The sequence below is a fragment of the Antennarius striatus genome, chromosome 13 (genome assembly GCF_040054535.1).
Source record: "Antennarius striatus isolate MH-2024 chromosome 13, ASM4005453v1, whole genome shotgun sequence".
In the NCBI taxonomy this organism is placed as follows: domain Eukaryota; kingdom Metazoa; phylum Chordata; class Actinopteri; order Lophiiformes; family Antennariidae; genus Antennarius; species Antennarius striatus.
In genome coordinates this window covers 3,550,277-3,577,257 of record NC_090788.1, presented here as the reverse complement: position 1 = coordinate 3,577,257, position 26,981 = coordinate 3,550,277, and the positions used below count along the sequence as shown (strand labels likewise).

Sequence of the window (26,981 nt, the reverse complement as noted above, 5' to 3'; positions counted from 1 at the left end):
AGGAATAAAACACAATGTGTAGAGTGAAACATTGATTTAAGACGTTATCGTTGGTCATTTCGACTTCTGCCGTAAAGCAGCGGCAGCTGACGTGCCCTCTGAGCCAATACTGCCACCTGCTGGTGAAAGACAATATCGCCCTGCGTAAACGCAGAAGGTCTGAGAATTAAAATAAATCATTAAGAATAAATCACACACTGGGATTAAATGGGGGAATTAAATTAATGAAACTCATTCCTCCAACAACTTTCCATACTTGAAGTGACGTGTGACGCGTCACTAAGGCTCCACCCACCGGTCCCCCTTTTTATTTTTGAAGATTAACGTTGTAATTATTCTAAGCACGGAAAAACATTTTTATATCATTACATGACGTTGTTTTTTTTAAAAACTGCTTTTAATTGAGATTTACAAGCAGCGCTTTACGTCTCCTTGTTTAGAAGACCATCTCAATAGCCACTCTAAAACTTGATTAGACATATTTTTGTGGGTTAAATCTGTAAAATGAAGTTTCTGCAGGCAGAAAAGCCTCAAAAGTGCTGACTCAAGCGAGGATTGACGTTAACGTGTCAAACTCTGCAGTTCTGAGCTCTCATTTCGTCGGAGTTTGTCTGGAGCTGATCCTAACTAATCCGCTGCTCTGAAGGGATGTGTGTGTATCCACGCCCGTATTATCATTACACACTGCAGCCTGAGTGTAGGGAATAAACTGCAGACAAATTGTCAGACATGTTTGTTTGCATCAATGGATTTCTGTACAGTACTTGTGACAGCCACAAGCTGAAAGTTAAATTCTTTGGAAACATCTGCAACATTATTGGTGTTAACAGGAAACTTATCTGAGAAGCACGACTAAAAAAAAATAATGTTTTTTTACTTGCAGGATCACTTTATGACACAGTTGTGTCTGAATATCAGTGATGAAGCCGAGCCTCGGTTTGGATCACTGGCAGGTGACGATGAGGAGGATCAGGGTTCACTTCAGTTCACTGTTAATCTTTATTTCTTTATTTGTTGTTTGTTTATTTCACTGTTTTATAATAAGTCATGACTGTGAAGTAAAACTTAAGCAAAGAAAATCCAATGTAACTCAACTTATATTTAAAAAGTTTCAGGCACAGCTGAGTGACAATAAGAAAAAGCTCAATGAATCGGAGAACATTGAGACGACCAAGAGCCAAGTAAAATGACGTAATCGCTGTGACGTCAACATCGTATGTGCTGTGCCTTCTGGTTTCTTTTACTGTTTCAATCTGGGGTGTATCTTTCCTGTTGCAGTGCGTGGTTTCAACGGATCGATATATTCATGGAATGTCACCTGATCATCTTCTGAAAAAACAAACAAAAACAACACAAAACCCCGAGTTCATCCAGTGTTAAAACAGATGATCTTACGTCAAACGTTACCTTTTCATGTACTTTATTTGCACCTGTGCCAGTCTTGGTGACTGGAGGTAGCGCCCCCTGGTGGTCAGACAGATTACAGCAACACAGCAAATCAGGAAACCTAAATAATAAGAAAAAAGAAGTAGAAAATATACAGTATTTTTGAAGTGATTTAAGGTAAAAATGATTTTCTGAAAATCTTACAGAAATTGTTCCCTGAAAAATTTGGACTCAATAAAGGCAATCTGCTTATTCATATTTAATTACTCTAATCAATATTTAGACACGACCAAACAAAACCCTTATCAAACAATCAGTGTTTTGTTTCAGAAGACATCTTTCATTTAAAGTAATTATGTCTGTAATTAGTTAAATTACTTTAAATTGCGAATTTTCAAAGGTTTTGACATTAATTATTGTTTTCGATTCAGGAAGGGATTAAGAAGACAAAAAGCTTGAATAAAAGTCAATCTGATAAAATTGGTTTTGTTATGTGCGTTGATCAAATGGCTTTAAACTTCTAAAAAGACTCAAAAATTTTAAACTTGAAATAAAAAGAATAAATATAAATAAAGTGATTTATTAATTAATTTGCTCAGAGCCTAAAACATAACAAGGTTTGATATCATAAAATTATTAAGTCTAATAAAAACAGAAAAGTAAATAACTCCAATAAAATAAGCAAGCATCTTCAGTTTTCATTTCTCATCTTCGGTTTTTAGAATTCGATCTAGATTTACTTCTATTAATTTAAGGTAACACTGACTTTTTTTCTCACATTTATGCCCCGGCATGTGAAGAAACACTCTTGTACACTTTCAAGTAACATTTAGTTTTTATTGTGTCTCAGAAAGAACAGCACAGACAAATGAAGCTCACGGTCACGACATCTAAAGAGCTTTAGGCCTCACTGAAGAATAAACTATGTGACGTAAGCGGTGACGATGACATCATGCAGGTCGTGTGGTCGTTTTAAAGCAGAATATACAGCAGCTACAGATTCTCCTAACATCACATCTATGAGCACAAAGGAAACTACAGGTTCATCTGGACAGAAGCAAACAGGAAGTGAAACCGGACTAATACTGCATTGGTACAAATATTCAGTACGATCAAAACACGATCAGCAGGCAAGCATGGCAGTAAAGTGATGTCATACATTTTCAGTGTTACGATTGGTCGGAGCTGTCAGCGTCACGAGTGACGTGAAAGAAGGACACGCGTGTCTTTAGGTGTAAACCTCAACTCAAAGCTGAGAAAACAATCAAAATGAGGCTTGACAGACGATAAAGACAGCGTTTCCTGTTTTTATGTTTGAATGGAGATTAAAGAAAATTTTATTGAATGACAGATAATTAAGTTTAAAAACTAATTATAGAAGCCAAACCTTTTATTTTTATATGTCTTTATTTTTCATGTTTTAATTAAATGGATGCTGACAAATAAATATTACATAGAGATTCTATTTCTCATTAAATTTTGTGACACCTACAGTATTTCTGTAGTAACAGGTTACAAATCAATTTCAGGGAATAAAGCTGCTGTTCTCTGATTGGTCAGAGGAGAACTGAATGAATATTAAACTCTTTATCTTCCATGAAGCCGATCAACATGTTTAGAAGCGTAACGTTTATGGACGATTCATGTGCATCAGCAAAATACAATTATTAAAATCACACAATCTTTTCTAAAACCTTAAACTTTTGTCGCATCAAGAAATCTGACACTTTAAATTAAACAAATATTATTTTGTTTGTTTTTATCTGATCCGAATTTTGCTTTTAGATGTTCAATTAGAGGAGTTAAATAAAACCAGTGATCGGAACCGTCACACGTGGTGTGTTCGCGGTAATTACACCAACGTCCTAAAATTAATGCCCATACCTCTTTTAAATGCGAAAGGGAACGCTATGTTGATTAGCATTCCAGCTCTGAGTTAGACTAAAGCAAATACACAGGCACGCATGGTGCAGATGAATACATTAAAATAAGAGCGCGGTGTCGTGAATGTAAATTATTGCTTTGGCTATAAAACAGTGGACACAGAGTCACATTCAGTGGATTTAAAATCAAACAATCGTGAGCGTGAAGGACATTCAGAACAGAAGCTCCTCGAGAGGGTCAAATCAAAGAAGAAAACATTTGAAAGCCACTAAAAATATCGTTAAAGCATTTTCTGCTGAATGTAAATATATTTTCTAGGAACAACTATTAAATATTTATTCACAACAAACTGCTGCTGTTCCAACATTCACTTTGTTTTGGCAAGAAGTTTAAAAAGAACGTAAAAAGTACAGTACGATCTTTATCATTCGTCGACCTGGAGATGAGCTGCTCCTGTGATTGGATCGATCAGCAGCATCGATTGATCATTGATTCTAACTTCGTAGTATCTTATTTGGAACATTTGAGCTCATTTCTGAAAGCTAATCGATTAATAATCTAAACCGAAGCTGAACTAATGTTGTTTCTGGGATGGCGGATGTTGGTGTGGTGCAGCCTCCTCATGCACAGCTACAATCGCCACGGTCGTCTCTGATGCTGGTGGTCTAACGCTGCAGTGTGTGTGTGTGTGTGTGTGTGTGTGTGTGTGTGTGTGTGTGAGCTTTTTGGCAGTGACGCAACAAGATGTTAGCTTGGATAAACTTGTGAGAGAACCCCCCCCCCACCCATCTATGTATTATTTCAGCTTTAAGTTGGCCTACCAGACACCCAGGACAGACCTCTGGGGATGGGGGGGGGGGTGTTTTGAGGAGGGGAGGGGGGTCAGAGGTCAAAGGTGTGCGTTTAGAGGTTGACCAGATGGAGGTCGGAGGCGGAGAAGTGAGGACACAGAGCCATGTCCGGGTTCTTCAGCTGTCGCAGGATCCTCCGGTGGAACTTGGAGCGGACGCGGTTGAACTCCATGATGTCACTGGGATCCTCTGCGATCCAGAAACGCTGAAACTCCTGCATAAGGTAACCTGCGATGAAGGAAATGAGCCAAGTTTAAAGTATTAAAATGAGCCCGCTCGGGTTTTACTAACAAGACAAAATCATCAGGGTCATCACAGGTGAGAGATCCTCCATTGTGACATTTTCAACGTTTTTATCCCACTTTCCGATTGGGAATGGTTTTCTAATCGAGGCAAGAAACTCACAGAAAGTCTGCTGGAAATGCATCAGGCTGGGGGTCTCTGGAGCCACGTTGTACAGGTGGGTCTTCAGAGCGCCGCTCACCAGCAGGGAGTAGGCCAGGTCCGTGATGTTGATGCCCACGATGGCGAAAGAATAGCTGGAGAGAAGGGATGCAAACAAACGGGTTGTTGGTTCTAATGTGACGTCTACATCAGAGGAAGAAAAAAAAAATGATCGAGGCCACGTTCCAAATCGTGCAGCAAATGTGCAAACGCTCACCCGATGGCTTTGTCCAAGTTCTTCTGCTCCCATTCGGGCTTGTTTACCTCACTGTGACGGACACAAACAGTTGAGTGCATCGGAAAAACAAAACCCAAGAACATTTTATCAGCTTGCTACTTAAACTTGACTGTTATTCTTAAAAAAAACTCCACGTTTTGATCTATTTAGTTTGTTTTTAAATGAAGCGTAGGCGTAAATCATTTACATGCGTGAAGCATCAAAAGCCAAAAGAGAAGCCTGTGAGTGCAGTGAGCAGAATGAAAATGAAATCCGGTACCTGGGCGTTCTGTGTGCGCTCCTACAATGCGTGAGAGAGTCAGAGAGGAAGACATGGGCGTGAAGGTGGAGGTGAAGGTGGAGGAGAAAAGAGAAGAATCCTCGTTTGTGAAATGAGACGAGTCACTGAGACCACAAACAACACAAGCAGCAGAAAGATGAGGCGGTGACGCTGTAGGGATGAAAGTCATCAAGCAGAAGGTGGTAAATGCAGAGTTGTGGATGAGCAAGAGCAGATTAACGTGTGTGTGTGTGTGTGTGTGTGTGTGTGTGTGTGTGTGTGTGTGTGTGTGTGTGTGTGTGTGTGTGTGTGTGTGTGTGTGTGTGTGTGGAGGATCTCGTTAGAGATCACTGATCAGATCAGATGTGACTTCATACGTCCTTGGATGCTTTAGCTTTTAGCTTAGCCTTTCAGTAGCTTCAGTTTCTTACCAAGTAGCTTCAAACCCCCCACCCCAGGAGGGTAAGGGGTTTGGTGGGTGGGTTAGGGGTTAACATACTTGTGTTTGGGCTGCAGGGAGTCGTGGAGCATCTGTAGAGCGGTGGCTTTGTCATGTTCTGCAAAATACCTGGAAAAAAAAAAAAACAAGACAAGAAGGTTCAAGAAGAGGAAAAATCTGATCACACTTAGGGTGGGGGAGGTGATCCATCTTTCATGGAGGGGGGGGGGGGGTTGACTGACAGCTTACAGCAGGTTGTGCAGCCCCAGCAGGCCCATGCCTCTGAAATCGGTCTTGGGATCGCTGCCTTGGAAACCAATTTCACACCACTGTTTGGAGATCCGTCCGCTGAGAGGCGTGTCGGGACGCAGCTCCTTCCACAGCTGTGACACACACACACACACACACACACACACACACACACACACACACCTCAGCTGACGACAGATTGGTCATGTGATCATGTGATCACTCCGGAGAGGTGCACACCTTCATCAGCATCTCCTCGTGGTGGGTGTTGTCGCTGTCGTAGGGCTCCCGGCGCAGCTTCTCCACCTCCGCCACCAGACTCCTGTAGCCCACAATCTGCAGCAGGCTGGCCTGCAGGGAGATGCCAAGCCTGGGGGAGTGGGGGGGGGGGGGTCTATTAGGATGCTGATGCATGCACAAGTGTATGTTCTCCTGCTCTAAGAGGAGTTCACATCATGTGTTGGCGCTCAAGGAGAGAACGGCGTGATTTGAAGGGGTTAGCGTCAGATTTAGCGCCCTGGCGCTGCTGATGAGGCGGCGTGCGATGCGCGATCTCTCACTGTGGATTGGTGTCAGGGTTGATCTTTTTCAAAGCCATGATGTCGTCAATGGTTTTCTCCACTCTGTCAGGATGGACGCTGAGGGCAGACTGCAGCAGCTAGGGAGGAAGAAGAGCGATGAAGGGCGGAGGGAGGAAGAGAAGAGGTGTGAACGGGTGGAAGGTGGAAAACCCAGCAGCTGATGTGGATCGTCAAACAGATTTTAAAAAGTACCTCATTCTTGGAGTACCTCAGGGAAGACTCTGGAAAGAAATGAGGCAAATGTGGGATAAAATAAGATATTACTGATAATGTTTGCTGATGATGTGAATGTATGAATATGTGAGTTTGCTCAGGGTTCTGCACGCCCACCTATCTTGAGAGTCCTGCGGGCGCCATGTTTGTTGTTGTAGCAGATTCGCTGCAGCTCGCAGCGTCCCGTAAACTTCCTGAAGACGAACTTCAGGCCTCGCCACAAACATTTACAGTAGAGGAACACAAAGAACTGGGTCACCGCTCTGTGGGGGGGGGAGAAACGAGGGATCAGACAGAAGAATGGAGGACAGAGTTTATATACTGTAAAGACGAGCGAATAACGATGGGAAAGAGAGAAACCAGATGAAGGAATGACATCAGTATAAAGGAGGAAGATAAAGGACAGTCGTGAAACTGCGTAGGACTTCCTGTCTGCAGGTGAGTCTGGCAGATTAAAGTCTGCTATTTTTAAAACGGGTGACACTGAGAATAGAAAAGTGGAACGACCCATAAAGAATCTGAGCCTGATTGATTTCCAGCCTGTCGCTTCACTGGTGCCTGAACATAGAGTCAGACAGTTTTTGGAAAACTAATGGAAAACTGAATTTTGACAGGATGGACAAGGTGTGTTAAACCTGTATTTTTAAGACATTAATTAAGACATCAATTTTATTTTAATGTCTTAATGTGTTTGTGTTTACATTTTTATGTGTTTACACCTCATTTTTAAGATCTGTGAACAAATCTGGATTTCCATAATGCAATTAGAATTGTTAAAGTTTAATTTAAAAAAGGTCTTTATTACAGGAGATTTTTCCCTTTTGCGTTTATGTGGCCGTGGATCGGGTCAAGGTGGGGTACTGAGACCCGTGAATAAATAAATAAATAAATAAATAAATAAATAAATAAACTGTTTATCATAAAATACGAGTATAAATACAGGAATACACGAGTAACTCTGGTTTCACATGTGTTCCATAATTAAGAGGCCTCGTCTCCAAGCAGCCCTGTTTGGTTGAACAGGTTACATCAGATAGAAGGAATCAGAAGGATGCGCAACGCATTCCTCCACGTCCTGGTGTGGATTTAATCCCTCCGTTTTCTTACCTCAGAAAATGCTTCATCTTGTCCGCTGTGACCTCTCCGGTGTGTTCGGTGCGGGTCCCCTTTCGCTGCCCTGAGAACAGACGACAGGAGAGCGTTACGGGTCTGGACGAGGCCGGTTCCGCCGCTCGGATCAGGCCGCGCCGCTCCGGAGCTGTCCGCGGTGCTGAAGCGGCGACGCGCGCGGAAAAACGCGGCTTTTACCCGCGTCGACGCACCGACAGAGACGCGCCGAGGGAAATACAACTATTCTTCCTAGATTTCACCCGTCGGTGTCACAGTTCGGTTTGTGCTTGTCATTAACGCTCGATCACCTCCGGTCCGATTAGCGGACATAATCCGGAGCAGCTGCCGCGGCGCGCAAACCGTCTGCCGCAAAATCTGCACCGCGACCGACGCGGCATCTCACCGAATTCAAATAATAACAGGTGGAGGGAAGTCGGATGGAGCGTCTGGTCCTCTTCACTCAGCAACGGGCGTCTGCTTCTCCTCCATGATGATGATGATGATGATGATGATGATGATCGTGGAGGAAGAGGAGCCTCGGTCTAAAAGCGACAGCGCAGAGACGCGGTGCGGAATACTAAACCTCTATCAGCGCGGCGATCGGTTCGGATCGATTGTTTCAGGCTTTCAGAAGCAGATTAATTCAGTTTAAGGTAGAACATCAAACAGGCAGAGGATGAGTGGATTATTTATGCTGGATGGGAATCTGTCAGGATTGATGCGACGTGGTAGGGAGCAGCTGGCAGGGGCGACGCAAGAAGATCCGGGGCCTCTAAATATAAAGTACCCCCCCAGGGTTACATATAAAAAATAAATAATAAAAAATATTGGAAGAACTCTGAATTCATTTCATGATCCTTGTATTATTAATGCGTCATGAATTTTTCTGAAATTTTTTAATTTTCTTAGTGTGAATCACATCATTGAGTTTTGACTCGTGAGCTAAAAGGGATAAATTAGGACAAATGACTCAAAAAGCAAGAATAATGTAAATATTAATTTAATAGTATAAAAGTAAAACTCATTAAGTGGTACGAAAAGAGCCCACCTGAAAAATAATAAAAGCAGGAAAAAAAATAAAGCAAATACATGAAAAAACTTTGTGATTGGTCTTTAAGTTAAAATCAGTGACAAAGTGCAGCCTTTAAAAGGCCCTGCTGATGTTTTTAACGTGAACATATTAAAGCAGACAGCGGTGACCTGTTGTGAAGTAATAAATACTGAACTGGTGTTTGTGTTGAGTGCAGATAAGATGTCTGTAAGGGGAATAAACGGATGACTCATCATTTAAAACAAGCAGTAAGTCCATGACGTTGTTCTGATGCGTTCTGAAACAAGAAAAATAACCAAACTTTCAGTTTAAATGAAAAACACAGTCAGTAAACGGAGAACTGAGAGTCCGTCTGTCACAACAGAGAACCCGTCTCATCGACAGACGTGACCGTCTCGCTCCTCTGAGGGTCTGTGGTTCCCGGCAGGAGGCGGTCCGACGAGCTCCCGCTGGTCCGATCTGCAGCCGGGTTTCCGTCGACGGAGCCAGCAGAGTCCGGCGGAGCAGAGAGCGTGGGGACGGCGTTGTACATGATGAAACCCACGGTGATGATGACAAAGGAGACGATGTACAGCGTCGAGAACTGAGGAAGAGGAAGAGACGTCAGAGACGCTTCATCGCTCAGGAGTCCGGGCTCCCGCCGGTTAAACGCCGGTTCGTACGGAGACGCCTCACCTTGTAGCCGAAGAGGTAGATGCCGCAGAAGAGGCTGAAGAGGTTGGAGGTGAACAGAGGGAGGTTGACCATCATGGCGCTGGTCATCTTCACCATGACCGGCATGGCGCTGTACAGCGCAAACATGCACAGGACGTAGGAGGCGAACATCAACACTGCAAACAATAGACTCGTTTGAATAACAGACCATAATAACACTCGCTTTAAATGAATGAGACAGGAAGTTCACTTACAGACGATTAATTGCCGAGGTATCTCTGCTACAGCTCGAGTTTCCAGAGCTGCTCTGTAACGTCGGAACGGAGAGGAAAACACTTCAATCGACAAGAAAACAACCTCAGAATGAATGAAGCTGACAGAAAGACCTACAGCTGCACGCCGCTGACGAGGGTCCCGAACAGTCCCATCATTCCCAGGAACTCCACCCGGCTCAGGTTCTTCACCGTGTACTCCTGGCACACGTTAGACACAGCGTAGAGGAAGGCACTGAGCACCACCAGGCCATCTCCCAGCGCCACGTTGCTGGCTGCACGGACAGACAGGAGTCATGGAACACAGACAGACAGGAGTCATGGAACACAGACAGACAGGAGTCATGGAACACAGACAGACAGGAGTCATGGAACACAGACAGACAGGAGTCATGGAACACAGACAGACAGGAGTCATGGAATGCCACTTTGACTACACTGAATTTTTACATGGAGACTTGGAGCTCGGAGACAACAGTTTAAAATATGTAAATGTTAGCTTTCATGCCGGCTCGCTGTCACCATCATCAGTCATCAATCATGAAGGTGAACTGGTTCCATTTACTGCATAATTTTCATACTCCTATCAGAATTATTAGAATTACTTCCCTTCGGTATGGTAGCAGTCGCTCAGCAGGTTTGTTCTCTGGTTCTGGTTGACTGACTGCTAGTTATTCTAGTTCTTCTAGACTTTCGGTGACACTGACCCAGATCTGAGTGATGAACATGGCAGCTAAAATGAACCTGTCCTATAATAACACACCTGTACCTGTTCTATAAAAACACACCTGTACCTGTCCTATAATACCACACCTGTATTGGTCCCACAATAACACATCTGTACCTGTCCTATAATAACACACCCATACCGGTCCCATAATACCACACCTGTACCTGTCCTATAATAACACACCTGTACCTGTCCTATAATACCACACCTGTACCTGTCCTATAACACACCTGTACCTGTCCCATAATAACACACCTGTACCTGTCCTATAATAACACACCTGTACCTGTCCTATAATAACACACCTGTACCTGTCCTATTATAACACACCTGTACCTGTCCCATAATAACACACCTGTACCTGTCCTATAATAACACACCTGTACCTGTCCTATAATAACACACCTGTACCTGTCCCATAATAACACACCTGTACCTGTCCTATAATAACACACCTGTACCTGTCCTATAATAACACACCTGTACCTGTCCCGTAATAACACACCTGTACCTGTCCTGTAATAACACACCTGTACCTGTCCTGTAATAACACACCTGTATCAATGTTTCAATTCAACGCTGATCAAGCTTCACCTCCTCAAGTATAAACACATTCTTACTTGACCCTGGTGCTCTTCCTGCCAGAATGTCGGCCCCCACCATGGTCCCGACCCCCAACAAACACACCACCACGGCCACAAAGTGGATGGGCCTGTAGCGAGTCTTCAGGAAGAACCAGGAAAGCACCATGAGCATCGGGATCACGCAGCAGTCCAGCAGCTGGGGCACAGAGACGTGACACACTTTGACTGACTGATGATTGATTTAAGACGGTAAATCCGTCTTAGATCGCTGACCGGACGCATCGGGAGGGGTTTGGGCTCACCTGGATACTGGTCAGCGTGGTGAACTGGTAGGCCGTCACCACCGAGTAATTTGCCTCCACATCTGCCACACCCATTATCAAATACTTCCACCAATCGGTTTTTAAAATCTGTGGCAGATTCCTCTGGTCTGTGGAATCCAACGAGCATCAGAGGAGGAAGCGAACAGCACCGAGTTAGTCTGGAACACCTTGTTTCACAAGTTTTGTGGTGGCGAAACTAAAACTGCGACACAAGGAGATTTTTCTATCGACTATTTAAGAATGAAAAACAGATATTGATAAAAATGAACAAAACTGGACTTTAACCTCTTCCACCATGACCTTGCAGATTAATTTAACTTACTATGAGAGATTTCTCATCAGACTTTCATTAAATCACTGCAAGTTTTGGAATTTTATGATATTATTATTATTTAAAAAAAAAGAAAAAGGAGACCTTTTCTGGTGCAGAGCATGGTGGTGTAGACCAGCAGCAGCAGGGCGTAGTTGAGGAAGCTCTGCAGCATGGGCGTCTGGACCCCGTAGTTAGCCAAGAACTCAGAGCTCACCGCCGTCCCACAGATCAGCAGGGACAAAACCTGCCCCAAGATGACGATCTTCAGGAGATGCCTGGAGGGGAAGGGACATGAAAATCAGGTGACACATCTGAATGTGGTAAACCCCCGGAGAAGGCCCCCTCTGACTGCTCATCAATTCACTGAAGTTACTTCAAATAAAACCATTAATGCCGTTAATCTGCCTGGGAACGTTTCCAGATAGTCTCACTAAACAGAATCGACTGTGGAATGCGACCTTAGATGTTCTCCTGCTAAGATATGGCATTTCTTACAGGCTTTCCACAGAACAAAACTGCTCAAACTGTACAAAAGTTCTAGCCATCACATTTCTTTCTTTTTTGTTGCTGTTTATTTCTGACTCAAAACAAAGCTGATAACACTGATGACGCACACGCTGGTGGGGTATGTTTGATTACAGTTAAGAAAATATTTGTTCTCCACTTATCATCAGAGGTGTACATGTGGGTGGGTCCAGGATGTTGACCCCTCCCACTACAATATCACACCTGGGGTGTAAAACATTAATAACAGACGGTATGCTCCCAGCTGTTTTCATATGCAAGTGTTATTAACAAGTGGAACAATGGCTCTCTGAAAATCGACGGTCTGTGCTCAATGTGGAGATTGCAAGGTGACTGAAACACACACACACACACACACACACACACACACACACACACACACACACACACACACACACCATCAGTCAAGGTCAAGCTCACACACTTCTTGTCTGACGGTCTAGAAAGTCTGAACTGATAATTTCCTTTACCACGGGAAGCAAATTTTCTTTCACCATTTTAAAAATAACTCCAATTTCAGTACCTTTAATCAGATAAATGAACTTTTTAAAAACAAAACAACACAAAACAGTATGACATGTTCAGTGCCCACCATGTGATGATATCCTTCAGTTTTTTGCCCTTCAACCCACAGGACACTTTCAATTTCTGACACAACGTCTGCTGTTCCTCCTCTTCATGTCGCTCCATATCTGAGAGTTAAAGCTGGAGACACAGAAGAAAAATCAGTTTAAAATGAAATTAAAAGGTTTCTGTCAGGCTCATTATCCTCATCAGGACATCCACGCAAAAAGGAATTTTCCGATTTTATCTGGTGACAGATTTTGTTTTTACTCAGACAAACACTATTACACAGGAGTTTGCCACAAACAAACAAACAAACAAACAAACAAACAAACGTCATCGGTCATGTTTTTACTTCCGTACAGGCGACTGTTTTGTAGTTTAAGGTGAAGAAGTTTTGAATGAAGATCTAGCTCCAAGACGCTGGCTCCTTCACATTGACCAGTTTATCAAATTTAATAACTGTCTAAAAATAAAACTCACCTAGGACACAAGATATATGCCGAATTCCTGTGTAAACTCCAACGATTAAAAATATGTGATTAATTCTGGATAAGCGACTACAGAAAATAGACAATTACAAGAGTTATATTTAATTCTCTTTTTTTCAATGCAGTTTGGTTGATATGTTCTGGCGCGGATGGCGGCGCCGGTCGTTGAGGCTACAAACAGCGAAAAAGAAAAAGCGTAACGTGACTTCAGGTTTTATCCTGATAAACATCCTAATAAATACGTACGTCCGCTTCTTCCGTCATGGCAGGTTGTCCGAAAATTGTTCGGTTGTGATGAATTTTTCCGTTCGCTCACGACGAGTCGTACTCCTGTACACGCGTGCGAATTTACCACCAGCATGAGTGCGTCAACCTAGCCTGGGGTTGTCTAGGACCGCCTTCTGCTCTCTGATTGGCTCAGGAATTACGTCATTCCCCCCTACACCGTGCATACAAACTGCTGGTGCTGAGGAGAATAGAAGCATATTTTACATGCCAGGCTAAGAAGAACATAGACGGAAATGGAGGGAATAGTCTAATCATTTATTTAAGTAAAATGACAAAATACTGGAAAAAGTCTAGTAAAAGTCCTACATTGAACATAAATGAAAAATAAAATATTTTATGTAAAATCAGAGAAATGGAAATCTTACACTGTTGCCACGTTACATTAAAAGATTTAGAAACGATTTATAATGAGGTTATTATTTAGGAACTATGCTGTCACATTTGCTGGACTGATGAACGGCAACCTCTTATTTTGTAAGTGATGCAGGCACAAGGGAGCCTTATTTTAATGCATGCAAGCAGACACACACACACACACACACACGCACGCACGCACGCACGCACGCACACAAACAAAACAATGTACACGTTTAGTTTGAAGAAGACAGATGCTTGAGAGGGGTGGGGAAAACATCAAATAGTGGTTGAACTAGTTGTAATGGTAAAAATATCCCGGGTAGCATATCTGTAAGGACTGGTTGTCACGTGTCTGATAATATTAAATGAATGTAAACAGATTTTACAAATTACCTGGAGGCCTGCAGGCAAGCAACTAAATAAATTAGCCAGTTACTTCATTTTATTTGTTCTAACACATCAATAAGCCCCGTGAATTTATCAGGTAAAGTACTCTAACTTTGATTTAGTTGTGTTAAGTAATACAGTTTTTGTAGCCACGAATATATTTTTCTGTAAAATGTTACAATATTAGTTTTTGTAGCAGTGCCTTAGAAATAAACAACACGCAGGACCAGCCCACCCTTTCATAAGGAATGGACTGTAACTTTATGTAATTCTGCGTTTATCTCTAATAAACGCATTTACGTCCTTTTTAATCTTGCAATTAATCACTATGAAAAGTTGGAAATATCTACTACTTTTTGGTAATTTAATGGCATATTGCTGTATCAGTGTAATGTAATAAATTAAGCCCCTCCAACATGCAACTCAAATAAAGTTAAATATGCATATTTGAATAGACGATATTATACTAATATTTTAGTTAAAATTAAAATACTTTTTCATCCACTATTTTCTATGAATGACGTAACAATTAACAAACAAAAATAAACTAAAACACGTTTTGTAGCATTTGCTATGGGAGACGGTTAACCTTCGTTCCCGTGCACTTCTCGCGAGATTTCACGAGAGCTTAAGTTAAGGGAACATGGCGACGTCTAATTTGCTAAAGGTAGGCTCCACTTCAATGCAATTATGTGTGTTTAACGACCGCGAAAGAGCTTGTCACTTTCATGGTGCGATGTTTTTTGGCTTTTATCTCCCACCTTAGCAAAACCGAACAGCAACCTGTAGCGTCAGCGGTGTGTTCAGCTGGCAGCAGGGAAGTTGCATCTGGCTAGCATTAGCTACCTACTAATGATTTAGCTGTCTGAAGACATAAAATAGCCAAATGCCAAAGAGGGATGCTAATACGGGACAGACGGAGGAACGGAGACGCATATAACGGCACCCAGGCATATCATTGTGTTAATGTGCGCTGAAATATATCTTAATTATGTGTGGTTACGCTAGCCACAAATCTCATATCATCTGTCACTCTTTGGTACAGGAATCTACAGCTGACCAGCCCCTTAAAATACACGCTAACTGCTGCCATAAGATACTGTCGCAGTAGTTTGTCCTGCGTTAATCCCCATAGCTGCTAGCTAGCTTAGCTTGACAAGATCTCTTAATGTTGGTGCGATGTTTAAATCACAGAACAAGGGAGGGGATGCAGCTATGAGACACAGACATAAAAACATTACAGCCACACTACGTAGCTGTCCCGGTTCTGTTTTGTTTGCAAAAAAAAAAAAGTGCAGTTTGACTTCAATTAAAAGCAGTTTAAATAGCTCAATGCATAAATAATGTATATAATGTTGATGCGTTCAACACATAACGTTGCATTCACTGACTGCTGCAGACTCAGAATGATTCAGTCAGCTGAGTAGCATCCATGATGAGAGCACATGTAATGAATGAACCCACCAGATGATGTTTGAAACCCTGTGTCATCACTTTAGAGATGCATGCTACAGCTCCGACAGGTTTAATCACCGATGACCCAAAAGGACAAGAACAAGCTGGGGTTGATTTTGCAGTGGTTTTGGGATGCTGAACTGTGGAGCAAGGAATCGAAATGAGAATATTTTGGGCAGATGGATTAGGGCAATGTTTGGAAGTGGTTGAATGAAACCCATGATGGAGACAGTACCCTACTGGACCTGTAGTGAAACATGGTGGGGGCTCAGTGATGCTCTGGGGCTGCTTTAGTTCCTCAGTCGCTGGAAATTTTCATCTTGTAGAGTTAGATGGATTCAATCACGTATCCAGAGATCCGAGATGAAGGAATTGAAGTTTGGATGTTCCTAAAGGAAGAGGAAGAAGTCTTGGATTTTTCTAGAGAGGCTGTTACTGTCACCAGATTGAATTACAGAGTGAATGTTTGCAGGGATTTGAACAATGTGATTAAGGCTCAAGAATCCGTGAATATTAAAGACCTGGAGGCCTTTGTCCTTCAGGAATAGGTTAAGATTCCTCATGGATCCTGCTAGGATCTGGCTGGTGTCTCTTCATTAGATCACAGCTTGTCGCTGAGGAGTTGAATCATTTTCAGAGTACTGTAGTTGGTAAAGGTTGTGTTTGGTATTGTAGTTTAAAAAGACACACATTCAGACTGTTGGTGGATTTAATGAATGCAAACAGCTGTCAATAGTATGTTTTATCAGTAAATCTAATCTTTGCAACTGTGGTGGAAGGATTTTGCAATCAGCTGGACCAACATGATGAAAACAATTTCATGATCTTGTAATTTTCTCAGAAGGTACCAATAATTAATCTGGTAGTTTGACATATTTTAGGTTTATATGTAGACGTGACAGTCCTGGACTGTTACTAGTTACTACGATTGGGAAAAACTCTTCAAGGACTCATTTTTATATCAAGTTTATTTCGTTGGCTGATTATCAAAGTCGGTGCTTTCTTCTGTTAATTCATTCTGTATTTTAGTTTATCTGTTACTACAGTTCACAGTATTTGGGTAGCAATCCATGAAACCATTATTTACTGAGTGAAATGTTGTTAAAGGCTTATTCTGAAATGATTTATTTTCGTCTAATCTGCATCTCTATCTCACTTATAACATGAAAAAGTTTAGTGCAAAAACACTGAATCTCTGTCCTTCAAACAAGTCAAGAAACTTTTGTTTCTTCACCTAATCACACTAATTTTTCTCTTTCATTTTTTGCTGTTTTTTTGTGATTCTGTTGTTTAAAAGTAGACGTATCTGTTGCCTACATTTTTGTCTATATTTAACAGAAGTTTAGATTTGGTTTGGAGCGAGCCTCAGCTGCAGAGTTCTTCTTCAGACCTTCCTCACTTCCTTCTCTCTTTTAGAACAAAGGCTCCCTTCAGTTTGAGGATAAATGGGACCTGATGCGGCCCATAGTACTGAAGCTGCTCCGGCAGGAGTCCGTCACCAAACAGCAGTGGTTTGACCTGTTCTCGTAAGTTTTTAACATGACACATTAACTTTTAAAAGACACCTTTATTAGAGACAACACGGCCTGTCCCGTTTTCACAGAGACGTCCACGCCGTGTGCCTGTGGGATGACAAAGGTCCAGCTAAGATCCACCAGGCTCTCAAAGAGGACATCCTAGATTTCATCAAACAAGCACAAGCAGTAAGAGTGGGACCACAACGGATGTTTGTCTCTTCTTAGATAGAGCCTGCTCTCGCCCTGTGTTTTAACTGCTTTACAGTTATTTTGATGCAAGGTGTGAGATGATGTAATGGTGCAAAAATAAGGAAACACGCATTTTACAGAACGTACGACTGAGCTGCTAATCAGAATATAATTGATGCTGCTGTGTTGTGATTAAATGTCTGCGTACTAGTGAATATAATAATTCGACAAATCGTTGTTTTACTTCTGCGAATCTAAAATCGTGACTTGTCAGATTGTGCAGCTGTTCATTAGTCATGTTTCTCACTCTTTCTAAGCGGGTGCTGAGTCACCAGGATGACACGGCACTGCTCAAGGCCTACATTGTGGAATGGAGGAAGTTTTTCACACAGTGCGACATCTTGCCCAAACCGTTCTGCCAGCTGGAGATCACTCTGATGGGCAAGCAGGGCAGCAACAAGAAGTTGAATGTGGAGGACAGCATCGTTCGCAAAGTGAGGAAGAGGAGGAGGAATCTGCAGACGATGCTTCTAGTATGCCTGTTGTCGTAGCGACTGTGTGTTCTGATCCCATGTCTCTGTTCTGGCTGCAGCTGATGCTGGACACGTGGAACGAGTCGATCTTCTCCAACATTAAAAACAGGCTACAGGATAGCGCCATGAAGCTGGTCCACGCTGAGAGGCTGGGGGAGGCCTTCGACTCCCAGCTGGTCATCGGAGTGCGAGAGTCCTACGGTGAGATAAACAGTGACGCGGCGGGGTCGTAAATGTGTACAGATTCCTTCCGCCTTAACGAAAATGTGTCGGCTACTAAATGGAGCGTCAGTCAGAAAAGAAGAAACAGACACTTGTTGGCCTCTTCATTTCTTTGATGGCGCTTTGTGTTTTTATGTCTCGACAGTGAATTTATGCTCCAACCCCGACGACAAGCTTCAGATCTACAGGGACAACTTTGAGAAGGCGTACATGGATTCCACTGAGAGGTTCTACAGGACGCAGGCACCCACATACCTCCAGCAAAACGGAGTCCAGAACTACATGAAATACGTGAGTGGGAGACGGGGGTCTCTGTTTGAGATGCTTTTGATGGCTGCATGCAGTGAATAAATTTGTTGGTGTTCTTTGTCACCAGGCTGATTCAAAGCTGAGGGAAGAGGAGAAGCGAGCGCTACGGTACCTGGAGACGAGACGGGACTGTAACTCTGTACAGGCAGTGAGTGTTGCAGGAGGACTATGTGGCATCTTATTGAGGTGCTGCTCGTGACTTCACGTCCTGCACACGTCTCTAACGTCTGCCCGCTCTCCCTCTGCTCATCTCCCCAGCTAATGGAGTGTTGCGTCAATGCGTTGGTAACGTCCTTCAAAGAGACCATCTTAGCCGAGTGTCCAGGCATGATCAAACGAAACGAGACTGAGAGTGAGTACGGCAGGACTGCTCCTACCAAAGGCTCAGCCAGCTCAGGTTTGCACCAGGAAATAGCCCTGACCAAACCGTCATGTCCAGCATCAGTACGCCTGTAGACCATCCGTGTGTGTGTGCCCCCCCCCTGCCGCCGCCCCCTCTTCACACATCATCTGGTGATAAACTGAGGATGGATGAGCTACGTGTGGACGTTAGAACTGAGACTCAGAAACACACGAACATTCAGTGCATCAGATCCGACTACAACGTAATCCTGCGAGTCATGATCATCTCCATAAATCAGATACTAAAAAAAAAAAGAAGATGTTTTGTGACATCAGAATCTTGTCTTTCCATCCAGCATGTGTTTCCACCCGTCCTCATCCTGCAGCTCCGCGTGTCCGATCGTAAAATTACTTTTGTCTGTTTCACAGAGTTGCACCTGATGTTCTCTCTCATGGACAAAGTGCCCAGCGGCATCGAACCCATGCTGAAGGACCTGGAGGAGCACATCATGAGCGCGGGCCTGGCCGACATGGTGGCCTCAGCGGAGACCATCACCTCTGTGAGTCGGCCCGAGGATGTCGGAGGATCGTTTCCACTTGGGTGGCTGATGACCTCACTGATGTGACATCATCCCTTCGTTGTTGCAGGACTCAGAGAAATACGTGGAGCAGCTGCTCACCCTGTTTAACCGCTTCAGTCGGCTGGTGAAGGAGGCGTTTCAGGACGACCCACGCTTCCTGACCGCCAGAGATAAAGTGCGCTCAACTTTTGCTTACAGCACGCTGTCGTTCCAGGAGACGCTGTGAAGTCACCGCTGTCCTTTTTTATTTTTTTCAGGCGTATAAAGCTGTCGTGAACGATGCCACTATATTTAAATTAGAACTTCCGATGAAGCAGAAAGGGTAAGAGATGCCGCCTGAGCGGGATGCTGTTTCAGTCTCGTGGGGTGACGTCTGACTGCGTTAGCTTTCCTGTGTTGTGATTTTAGGGTAGGCCTGAAAACTCAACCAGAATCCAAGTGTCCAGAGCTGCTGGCCAACTACTGCGACATGCTGCTGAGGAAGACTCCTCTGAGCAAGAAGCTCACCTCTGAGGAAATAGAGGCCAAATTGAAGGAAGTGGTACGCTGTGGGGACTTTCTGTATCTTTACTGGATTGTTTTATGTCTCTGTTAGCCCTGGGGTTAGCATCGGAGGTGCTAACGCCCGGTATTCATCAGGTGATATTTACCTGCGGGTGATCAATACGTTAGAGCTTGAATCACTTCTCAAGTCATCTGTTTGCAGCTTTTAGTCCTGAAGTACGTCCAGAACAAAGACGTCTTCATGCGGTACCACAAAGCCCACCTGACCCGCCGACTCATCCTCGACATCTCAGCCGACAGCGAGATCGAGGAAAACATGGTGGAGTGGCTCAGGGTAAGATCTGACGTCTACCTGCTGGCTTTGGTTTTTTTCTCTGATCTGATTGGTCGTTTTGTCAAACTGGCTGCTTGTGATGTCGTCTTCAGGAAGTAGGAATGCCGGCCGACTATGTCAACAAACTAGCCAGGATGTTTCAGGACATCAAAGTGTCCGAGGACCTCAACCAGTCGTTTAAAGAAATGCACAAACACAATAAACTCGCTCTACCAGGTAAACGTTTGTTAAGACAACAGGAAGCCCCTAAAACTAATTATTATAATAAGGTGCTGTTTGTGTAGCTTATCATTTTGATGTTGTAACCGGCTTCGAAACGCATTTTCCTTCCCAGCCGACTCGGTCAACATAAAGATCCTGAATGCCGGAGCGTGGTCGAGGAGCAGCGAGAAGGTTTTCGTGTCTCTGCCCACGGAGCTGGAGGATTTGATACCAGAGGTGGAAGATTTCTACAAAAAGAATCACAGTGGCCGGAAGCTGCACTGGCATCACCTCATGTCCAACGGCATTGTGAGTGACGGGCGTCCGGAGAAACGATCCGCTAATAGACCAGCAGTCATTTCTAAATGATTACCGTATATATTGGTATTGGATAATTAACGGTTAATTTAATCTCCAGATAACTTTTAAAAACGAGGTGGGGCAGTACGACCTGGAGGTTACCACCTTCCAGCTGGCTGTGCTGTTCGCCTGGAACCAGAGGCCCAGAGAGAGAATCAGCTTCGAGAACCTGAAGCTAGCCACCGAGCTGCCGGACGCTGAGCTGCGACGCACTCTCTGGGTAAATGGAGGAGGTGGTGAGATGTTTGTGGTGCAGATGATCAGGGCCGTCACGGAGGAATCAGAAAGATCACGCGTCCTTCCTCCCTTGAATACTGTTAGCGATGAGTTTAACACTGTTAGCGATGAGTTTTAACTGTGTAATGTTGAGTTTTAACGTTTTTTTACTCTCGCGTTGGTTGGTTTTGACCTGTTCTACTAACCGGATCCTTCTCGCTGCTTCCCTCTGAACCGTCGTCTCCCAGTCTCTGGTGGCGTTTCCCAAACTCAAGCGACAGGTGCTGTCGTACGACCCGGTGGTGTCGTCACCCAAAGACTTCGCAGAGGGAACGCTATTCTACGTCAACCAGGACTTCTCTCTCATGTAAGGAAAAACCAGCTCACCTCTCATCCTCCTCATTCAGTTGGATGAAATTATTTCGTTGCAATCTTATAATAAAGCAAATGAGATGATGGATGAGAGGATCGATTGTATTCTCATGCCTGTACTGTAAATAAAGCTACAGCTAGCAGCTAGCTAACTTAGTTCAGCACAAAGACGGTAGGAATCAAATCAAAACTGAACTCCATTGACCTGAACTTAATTCAACTTTACAGAAAAAACTCCAAAGTTCAGAAGAGGGGGAAGATCAACCTGATTGGTCGGCTGCAGCTCACCACAGAGCGAATGAGAGAGGAGGAGAACGAGGGCATCGTCCAGCTCAGGATACTAAGAACACAGGTATGCAGAGCCCGGGTCTCCTGTGTAACACCACCTACTAGGAATAGACGGTTTCACCTTTCATTTCCCATCATGCATTGTAAAGAGATGCCTGTGCCTGTTTGGATAAACTCACACTGTGACTTTTTTGTTTCCAGGAGGCCATAATCCAGATCATGAAGATGAGGAAGCGCATCAACAACGCCCAGCTGCAGACGGAACTGGTTGAGATCCTCAAGAACATGTTTTTACCACAGAAGAAGATGATCAAGGAGCAGATCGAGTGGCTGATAGATCACAAGTACATCAAGCGGGATGAGACGGATATAAACACCTTCATCTACATGGCATAGCACAGCACACCGGGACGATCCGTGCCGACTTTGGTTTCAGTGGGTCGGGCCTGATGGACACCAGGAAACTTCCAGGCTCCCCGTCCTTTATTTAAAAAACAAAACAAAAAAAAAAATCCAATCTTGTGCAGGGAGGCATGAATTAAAACTGAGACCTACCTATTTAAAAAAATAAATAAGTGGAACTTCCTGCCTTAAAGTTGTACAAAGAAAAACAAAATGCAAAATTTTGCAAGGGGTCTTCACCAAGTGGTTGTTCGTGTTTTTATCAGAACGGGGGGGGGGGGGGGGTGTCGTCGCTGTCCAGGTCAGGCTGCAAACTGTCACAGGTGTGTTTTTGATGCGATGCTCGTGAGTTTCAAGGCATGTTGACAGGAAGTCGCTTGAGGAACTCTGGGCTTCAGATGTTTTCAGCCACTTTTAATCCATGTCGGACGCAAACCGCCCGAACCTCGGTCACTCACTTAACTGTGATGCTGCTTTAACCGGCTACCGTGCTGTCGTGACACTGCAGTCGCAGTTCAAGTAATCAAACACTTCAATTTGTACATTCAGTGTGTATAAAGAGCCGGAGGAGCGCTTCGAACTTAAGCAGACACCGACACTTATCTGATTTCAAGCCTCTGTCCCTCGGTGGAAAAGGACAATGTGTGTGTGGAATGGGGGGGGGGGGTAGAGCGTATTGTAATCTAGAATCGATCCCCTCTAAAGTAAACGCACCCAGAGACAGAGGCGTTGATGAAGTAGAAGCTGGAGGTCAAATCATGTTTGCAGCAGTTCTCTTTTCTACAGAGAGCCTTGGAGAAGAGGCTGAGGTCAGTATTACACAAAAATACTACAGTTCAGAAGAATTGGAGCGTGTACCATGAGATGTGAATTATGAAATGATTAAATAAACAGCACCTTATTATAAAACTCAGACCTGTTGTTCATGGTCGTGATTCGGTTTTACGCTCTGCACCCAACTGGTTTTTTTCCTGGATGTGTGACATCGGGTGTCAAACATTTAAAACCAGACGGGATCAATTTAGTTTCGTCAGCGTCGTCTGTTTCTTTGTGCTGCTTTGATTCAGTTTTAACATTCTGGAACCCTCAAACTTTGAATGATCGACTCTGTCGCCGTGGCGTCTGACCTGTGACGCCCAGTTTTAAGCGTGTAACAGCTGCTTCTGTTTCAGGTAATGACTGTGTTTCATCCTACTGTTTGGTATCACCAGGGATGTTGTAGGATGACAGTCAGGTGTGTGATAAACCAGTTAGAAAACAACAAATGGACACAGTGAGACGTCTCGTAATCTGAGTCTTTATTCAAGAGTTTCAAGGCAGGAATAAGAAAACCTACAGCAGCGAGCGAGAAGCTCATGTTCACTGCGTTAATTATAATTTACTGACTCAGTCAAACTATTTACATTTAAAAGGGTAAAATGTTATAGCACACAAATTAGAATTGCTGTCATTCTCTGAATAGAAAGGGAAAACATTTACATTTAATCAACAGCTTAAGGACAACATTGACATTAGTGATCGTTACACAGCGTAGCAGCGCTTCATTAGAACCTTAACACCTTGTAGCTGTAGTGAGTAAATACAGACTGAACTGTCTGAGTCAGTGGAAGACCGTCTGTCTCCAGCGTTTGTCTGGAGTGAACGGCCACAGAGCGTCAGCGATGGCCGAGGTGAAAGGTCGCGGCTGGACGCTCAGGTTCAGCAGCTCCAGACGAGAACAGTTCAGCCGACTGTTGGTCGGACGGAGAGTCGACGCCGGCAACTGCTCCGTCAGCTGCAGAGAAACAGACGAACGTACTGATGTTAGACCTACTGACGACACAGACGGACGGGATGTGAGCACAGGCGCATCAGCGGAGGTTGTTCCGGCGAAAACGGTTGCGTTTACTCACAGGAATGAGGTGATTGGACGGCAGGTTGAACGCCTGAGCAATGGCAACCGCCATCTCGTATTTGGTCATCTGCTCTTTGGCCGAGAAGTGAAAGACTCCTCTGACAGACGGGTCCTGGTGGTGAGGGGGAGGAGACGCGTCCGGTGAGACGGGTGGATGCACGTCTCCATCCGTCAGTCGGACAGGTGGTTGCCTACCTGTCTCGCTCTCTCTGCCAGCTTTCGGCAGACGGCGGCGACGTCTCTGGTGTCGGTGGGGAACCTCTGCTGGCAGTGATCCAGCGTGCAGCTCTCTGCCGACTCCTGGACTTTGAGCCAGAGAACGGTCACTGCGCTCTCGGACGCCGACTCCACCTCCCCAAACAGTATTGGTACCCGCAGCACCAGCGCACCTGAGACAAGACGACCAGGTGAACGCTAACGTCAGACTAATTCATCTTACGATTACTGTGCAGCCGAATGATCAGAAAATAGTTTCCAGGATACGTCAGAACCAGATCAGTAAAGGTGAGAGGCAGACAGGTACCTGGACAGTGTCTGAGGGCCTCTCTCTCGCCCTCCAGTTTGCTGCGTCCATAAACGTTGAGAGGATTTGGACCGTCGTCTTCTCCGTACGGAGGATTCCTCCCGTCAAATACGTAGTCCGTGCTGATGTAGAGAAGCAGCGATCCACAGGCGGCTGCAGGATGTAAACAACACTGATTAATAACAACAACAACAGGAGTGTCAGGGTTTAAACATCAGGTGATGGATCACCGACCTGCCTCCCTGGCCAGCGTGCTCGTGGCGTGCACGTTGAGATTGATCGCCGCCTGGGTGTGTCTGTCCACGACATCCGGCCGTCTCTCCGCGGCGCAGTGGACGATCACGTCCGGCTGGAATCGAGAGAATACAAGAGGTTCCAGTTAGATGCGCGTTGTGATGAGACCTGATTGAGCTCTGCACTTCATTTATTTACTGTTTGTTTGAATGTTCCTGCTGTCTGCCTGGTGGCACCAGTGACTCCTCTCTTCTATTAATACAGGTGGAAAAACGTCCGACTGTATTAATAGGTGGTGTCACTGCCCCCTTGTGGCGACAGTGCTCTACTACAGCAGGCGCACGTAAATAAAAAAAAAAGGGAAACATATTTTACGACCTAACAACAATTCTCTTTATTCGTTTTTTTTTTTTTTTTTAGATTTACTGACTCCAGAGCTGTTTGAAGCCCCGCCCCTAACCTTTACCTGGAGCAACAGGTAAAACCTGACTTTGACTGGTCGGGCCGGAGCTCCAGCTTCAAGTTCAGACCAGATCAAACCGTCCAGTTCAGAAAAACCCAGTAGAAACAAAGTGACGTTCATTAAATGAAGTGTAATGGAGCACCTTGTACTCCTGCAGGAGTCCTCTGACCGCCTCCTCATCCGTGAGGTCACAGCGCAGGAGGTTCGGTCTGGTTCTCCTGTATCCGGTCCCGATGACAAACCAGCCGCTCTTCTGAAACTCCCTGTACACGGCTCGGCCCAGGAGTCCCGTCGCCCCGGTAACCAGGACGCTGGGAGAGAGCGCCATCGGCTCCTCCTGATGTAAACAACATTAAGACAAGATTCAGATCTGTTTACTTCCTGCTTTCATCCCGACCCCCCCCCATACACACACACACACACACACAGACACATACACACATAAAGACACACACCATCACCACACCCCTCCAGCTGCCCTGCAAACAGCGAAGTTGTTTACATCCCTAAGAATCTATTAAAAAAAATAAAATACCGCTTGTCTGGTCGATAACAAGACCTGTCATACACGTTAAGGTGAAATAAACACGTCATAAACATGTTGGTTTTGTTTTTCATGACATTTCGGAGATATTCCAAAAACAAACGCCCGCAAATTAAAAAAGAAAAAAAAGAAAAAAGATTTTGATGACAATGAAACACGTTTGAATTAGCCAATAATTGATCTTTAATTGCTTATTATCTAACATGCAGCCGAATTCCATTTGAATCGACCCCCCCCCCCTCCCCCTCCCCCGCCCGACAGGTGCGCGGTTACCTGGACGAGCTGCACGCGCCCCGGGTTGAAGATGATCTTCAGTTCAGAGCCCGCGCGCTGCATCTCTCCTCTACCTGATCGGATTGCTTCCCGATGCGTCTTATCAATCGATATCAGTCAACAGGCTCCCGTGTGAGTTCGGGATGCGCAATATCTACTCCTCGCCTTCCGCTTCCGGGTTTTGCTCTTGTTTGCCGTAAAGCAACTGTCGCGATGATTCTAGCCGGTTAGCGTGCAGGCTAACAAGACGTCACGGATGAAACGCGAAATGATGGGAACTTTAACGGGAGCAAAATGACTCTTGTTGTTATTTACAAACCTCATGCTCACCGAAAAAACAACAACAAATAAACAAATGAAGCGGTAACCTGAATACAAACGATCTGAATAAACGAAGCATCGTTTTCTTTCATAACAAAGAAGCTGCTAAAAAAAAACCCTAAACGTTACTTTACCTTCGAAATGCCAAAATCAAAACCTGGCATCAAATCCACGAGCAGCGCACAGACCAATAAAGAGGAAACAATCCAATGTAATTTAATCGGATCGTCAGCTTCCTGCTACCGGACCGGGTCTTCTTCTTCGTCTTTATTATTGTCAGATCTAAAAGGAAAACAGCACGTGTGCACTACCACCTAGTGGCCGGGATGTGAACTGCAACCCGTCTCAACAGATCACATGTACAGAATCATGAAGACATTAACTTCCACAACTATCGTTTGACTATTGATTATTGTTTGAAACACTGTCTCTTCAACATTGTGAGACGTTTTTATAATGTGGGTCGGCAGACAGTGTGTTGTGCCTGTTTGAGGAGCCTGTATATAATTTTGTGCTGTGATTATGTAAATGTATGAGCGAAAAGAGAATTTCCCCATTTGAGCGATCAATAAAGTGAATTTAATCTTTAATCTCAATCTTTAATCTTTAATTTTAGTGAATCTCATGAAGATCTTGACATCACGGAGAGCATTAAAATGCCATCTCACTGTAAAAAAATTATTTTATTATATTATAACTATAAGTATATGC

The 26,981-nt window shown here is 44.2% G+C and overlaps 4 protein-coding genes across 8 annotated transcripts; 1 reads left to right on the top strand and 3 right to left on the bottom strand.

The window, feature by feature from the left end:
* Window positions 1-2,237: 2,237 nt before the first annotated feature.
* Window positions 2,238-8,334, bottom strand: elmod1 (ELMO/CED-12 domain containing 1). Of its 3 annotated transcripts, XM_068331472.1 has the most exons (12): window positions 8,058-8,334; window positions 7,652-7,721; window positions 6,662-6,807; window positions 6,524-6,552; window positions 6,311-6,408; window positions 5,991-6,120; window positions 5,751-5,884; window positions 5,562-5,630; window positions 5,063-5,083; window positions 4,783-4,833; window positions 4,527-4,660; window positions 2,238-4,349 (listed from the first exon to the last, which is right to left on the bottom strand). In XM_068331472.1, the coding sequence occupies exons 2-12, from the start codon at window positions 7,666-7,668 to the stop codon at window positions 4,174-4,176; spliced, it is 1,005 nt and encodes a 334-aa protein (XP_068187573.1). In that variant the 5' UTR covers window positions 7,669-7,721; window positions 8,058-8,334; the 3' UTR covers window positions 2,238-4,173. The 3 variants fall into 3 exon arrangements, with proteins under 3 accessions (XP_068187573.1, XP_068187572.1, XP_068187575.1); XM_068331471.1 differs by having other exon boundaries at window positions 7,652-8,334; XM_068331474.1 differs by lacking the exon at window positions 5,063-5,083 and having other exon boundaries at window positions 7,652-8,334.
* Window positions 8,335-8,679: 345 nt separating this feature from the next.
* Window positions 8,680-13,538, bottom strand: LOC137606241 (solute carrier family 35 member F2-like). The gene is made up of 9 exons (XM_068331413.1): window positions 13,408-13,538; window positions 12,699-12,811; window positions 11,684-11,856; window positions 11,248-11,375; window positions 10,982-11,141; window positions 9,750-9,906; window positions 9,614-9,666; window positions 9,381-9,535; window positions 8,680-9,288 (listed from the first exon to the last, which is right to left on the bottom strand). The coding sequence occupies exons 2-9, from the start codon at window positions 12,794-12,796 to the stop codon at window positions 9,061-9,063; spliced, it is 1,152 nt and encodes a 383-aa protein (XP_068187514.1). The 5' UTR covers window positions 12,797-12,811; window positions 13,408-13,538; the 3' UTR covers window positions 8,680-9,060.
* Window positions 13,539-14,819: 1,281 nt separating this feature from the next.
* cul5b (cullin 5b) lies at window positions 14,820-22,933 on the top strand. 2 transcript variants are annotated; one of them, XM_068330948.1, is made up of 19 exons: window positions 14,820-14,860; window positions 17,065-17,174; window positions 17,252-17,351; window positions 17,672-17,848; window positions 17,947-18,088; window positions 18,255-18,400; window positions 18,486-18,566; window positions 18,677-18,770; window positions 19,190-19,320; window positions 19,409-19,516; window positions 19,599-19,663; window positions 19,750-19,882; window positions 20,048-20,179; window positions 20,272-20,395; window positions 20,514-20,689; window positions 20,799-20,960; window positions 21,205-21,323; window positions 21,557-21,680; window positions 21,818-22,933. In XM_068330948.1, exons 1-19 carry the CDS (start codon window positions 14,837-14,839, stop codon window positions 22,010-22,012), a joined length of 2,343 nt encoding a protein of 780 aa, XP_068187049.1. In that variant the 5' UTR covers window positions 14,820-14,836; the 3' UTR covers window positions 22,013-22,933. The 2 variants fall into 2 exon arrangements, with proteins under 2 accessions (XP_068187049.1, XP_068187048.1); XM_068330947.1 differs by having other exon boundaries at window positions 18,677-18,815.
* Window positions 22,934-23,307: 374 nt separating this feature from the next.
* Window positions 23,308-26,531, bottom strand: mat2b (methionine adenosyltransferase 2 non-catalytic beta subunit methionine). 2 transcript variants are annotated; one of them, XM_068331591.1, is made up of 7 exons: window positions 26,405-26,531; window positions 25,275-25,469; window positions 24,670-24,784; window positions 24,436-24,588; window positions 24,108-24,301; window positions 23,911-24,024; window positions 23,308-23,792 (listed from the first exon to the last, which is right to left on the bottom strand). In XM_068331591.1, the coding sequence occupies exons 1-7, from the start codon at window positions 26,432-26,434 to the stop codon at window positions 23,619-23,621; spliced, it is 975 nt and encodes a 324-aa protein (XP_068187692.1). In that variant the 5' UTR covers window positions 26,435-26,531; the 3' UTR covers window positions 23,308-23,618. The 2 variants fall into 2 exon arrangements, with proteins under 2 accessions (XP_068187692.1, XP_068187691.1); XM_068331590.1 differs by lacking the exon at window positions 26,405-26,531 and adding an exon at window positions 25,950-26,125.
* Between the last annotated feature and the right edge of the window lie 450 nt (window positions 26,532-26,981).